This window comes from Penaeus japonicus, unplaced genomic scaffold, assembly GCF_977035675.1.
Source record: "Penaeus japonicus unplaced genomic scaffold, GWHDUDI00000001_assembly GWHDUDI00000027, whole genome shotgun sequence".
Classification (NCBI taxonomy): Eukaryota; Metazoa; Arthropoda; class Malacostraca; order Decapoda; family Penaeidae; genus Penaeus; species Penaeus japonicus.
Genome location: NW_028234429.1, coordinates 16,996,506 through 16,999,005, shown reverse-complemented (window position 1 = coordinate 16,999,005; position 2,500 = coordinate 16,996,506). Strand labels below are relative to the sequence as shown.

Below are 2,500 nucleotides of genomic sequence, written 5' to 3'. Positions count from 1 at the left end.
GTGAGTGAGTGTGTGGATGTGCATGTAGCATCCACTTAGTATCCATGTAGTGTGTGTGTGAGTATGCGCGCGTGCGGGTCCGGGTGAGCCGCGTGTACCTTGAAGTGCATGAGGGAGGTGACAGGGAGGGGGAGGTGCAGCGCCGCGCGCGACGCCGCCTGCCGCAGCGTGGAGTCGGACACCGAGCGGGACATGCCGCGGCCGCCCAGGCCCACGCCCGCACCGAGCGACTCCGCGTCGGGGGCGCGCGGCGGGCGCAGGGGCGGCAGCTGGTCGTCCGCCTCCCCCGCCACCCCCGCCGCCTCGCCAGGCACCGAGCCTGAGCGCACGAGGGGGGACGGCCCGTGCGGCAGCGTGGGCGTCTGGGCGGCCATGGGCGTGGCGGGGGTGGAGCTGGCGTGCTGCTGGTGGTGGTGGTGGTAGTGGTGCCACGTGCCCCCCATGCAGTAGGCGCGGATGGGCGGGGGTCCCAGCACGGGGGTGGGTGCCGGGGAGGGCCGGCCGCCCACCACCATCACCGCGAGAGAAGGGCTGCCTCCATTCCTGGGCCTGCGGAAGCCATACGGGTGAGGGCGGGGCAGAAGGGGGGGGGGGTTATCAGGGGTATGGGGGTGGGTTAGGGTCACGCCGTCAGCGACCCACGCGCAGACACAACCTTTGCGGCCGCGACAACGCCTCTCGAATCGAGCTCAAACGTCGGCGCCCACGGAAGTTCCCGGGTTCACGGGGATGGTTCCCTCGGTAATCGGAAACGATATGTCGGTTCGTTCGGTTCTGCAGGCGGTTCCAATGGCAAAAGCAACAGAGGGTTTTCGTTCAGGTAAATCTTTCATTAAAAAAAAAATCCAATTCCATAATCCTAGGCTTTGAGAACAACGAAGAAAAGACCAATCATGATGCATTTGCACATTCAACGATGCACGGACCAACAAAGCCGATCAATTTAGCAACCGCATTCGCAAATTAAAGCCACGCAGCACATGCATCTATTATGCAAATCACTACAATCATCAAACGCTTGAAAACACAATACCAAGTCCATTTCCATCTCCTCCTCCTCCTCCTCCTCCTCCTCCTCCTCCTCCTCCTCCTCCTCCTCCTCCTCCTCCTCCTCCTCCTCCTCCTCCTCCTCCTCCTCCTCCTCCATCGTACCCTCTATTCCATGCCCCGAACACAAAGACAATGCCCCAAGCTTACTGGACAAACAGCAAGTATGGATAGCAAATGGGAGTGGGACATGGGTAGTAGAATTTGGAGTGGGGGGGAAAGGAAGAGACGGGAGGTAAACGGAGAAACAGAGGAGTAGGAGGAATAGGATGAGTAGAAGGCAAAGAAGGAAAGGGAGCTGGAGTAGGAGGGGCCAGGTAAGCAAGGCCACACAGCGGCGGGAAGCAGGACGGCGCGGCCGCGGCGGCGAGAGCCTTTGTGCGGGACGGCCAAAGCGAGGCGGGAACACCAGCCCAACCTGCTTCCCTGGAGAGCCTGCCTGCCTGCTTGCCCACCGCTTCTGCCTCCTCCGTGCTTCCATTTCACGCACACACACTCACTCACATGAACGCACGCACGCACGCACACACACTCACTCACATGAACGCACGCACGCACGCACACACACACACGCACACACACACACGTGAGGAAGGAACTCTACAGCCTGCCTAGTGTGTGCGAGGTATTCCCGTGTACTACAAGAGGTTTCAACATCTTCCGAGTTCTCGTTGCTTTCCGATTGCAAATAAGCTTCGTTTATGCAGAGCGCGGATAAAGAAAACGAGAATGTGTATCTGCAGAGCTTAAGAACAGACCTGGATAGGGTTTCTTGAGCACTATAACACGTGGTGAGTGGTGATGTTAGAGCAAGTCATAACAACGAAACAACAAAACCGTTAAACGTTATTAGAACACCTGCAACGGGAGTTACGAAAAAAACTAACTTCAATACGCCAGGACAATGCAAAGGGAGAGGCAATGACACGACACGACACGACACGAAACAAATCGAACGAACAAAGGGCACGAGAACGAAAAAAAAAAAAACGCAGACAAATATCACATGACACGAAACGACACGAGGCAACCGCCAGAGGAGGCAACACACGGATCAACACGCCCAACCTACACATCCACGCGCCTTACCTGAAAACGACAACAGGTGGGCAGTTGCAGACGGAACTCATAGTCTATGGTTCGCGCCATGGTGGGCGTGTCTGGCCTGAACACGGACAGCATTTCACACGCGTTGCACATGAGGGTTGTGGAAGAGGTGTTCTCTCTTAATTAACTATGGCTTTCCCTTAATCATGTGTCGGGGTTTCTTTAATTAATAGATTTATGACACTGGAGTCACTGTCCCGAGTCTTTCTTTGTCTTCTCGTAAATATCAGTTTAATTATATACGTATATATTTCTTTTCCTGCGACTGCTCTCTCTTTCAAAATTCCTTCGAGCACGCAAAGTTCATCTGCAGGATAACGAAATCTTCAGCATCACTTGTATTTCA

General features: G+C 55.6%; 1 protein-coding gene across 20 annotated transcripts in view; it reads right to left on the bottom strand.

Moving 5' to 3' along the window:
• The window catches only part of dop (microtubule-associated serine/threonine (MAST) protein kinase dop), a 235,439-nt gene that overhangs the window by 23,669 nt on the left and 209,270 nt on the right, over nt 1-2,500 (bottom strand). Inside the window, exon 1 of one of the 20 annotated variants that reach the window (XM_086552685.1) lies at nt 2,137-2,448. The exons of 17 other annotated variants lie outside the window; for them this stretch is intronic. In XM_086552685.1, coding sequence (XP_086408811.1) covers nt 2,137-2,247 — 111 coding nt within the window. In that variant the 5' untranslated portion in view covers nt 2,248-2,448. Of the gene's footprint in view, nt 1-98; nt 543-2,136; nt 2,449-2,500 lie in introns of those variants that run through there. 2 more of the 20 variants (XM_086552683.1, XM_086552684.1) reach the window with 2 other exon arrangements.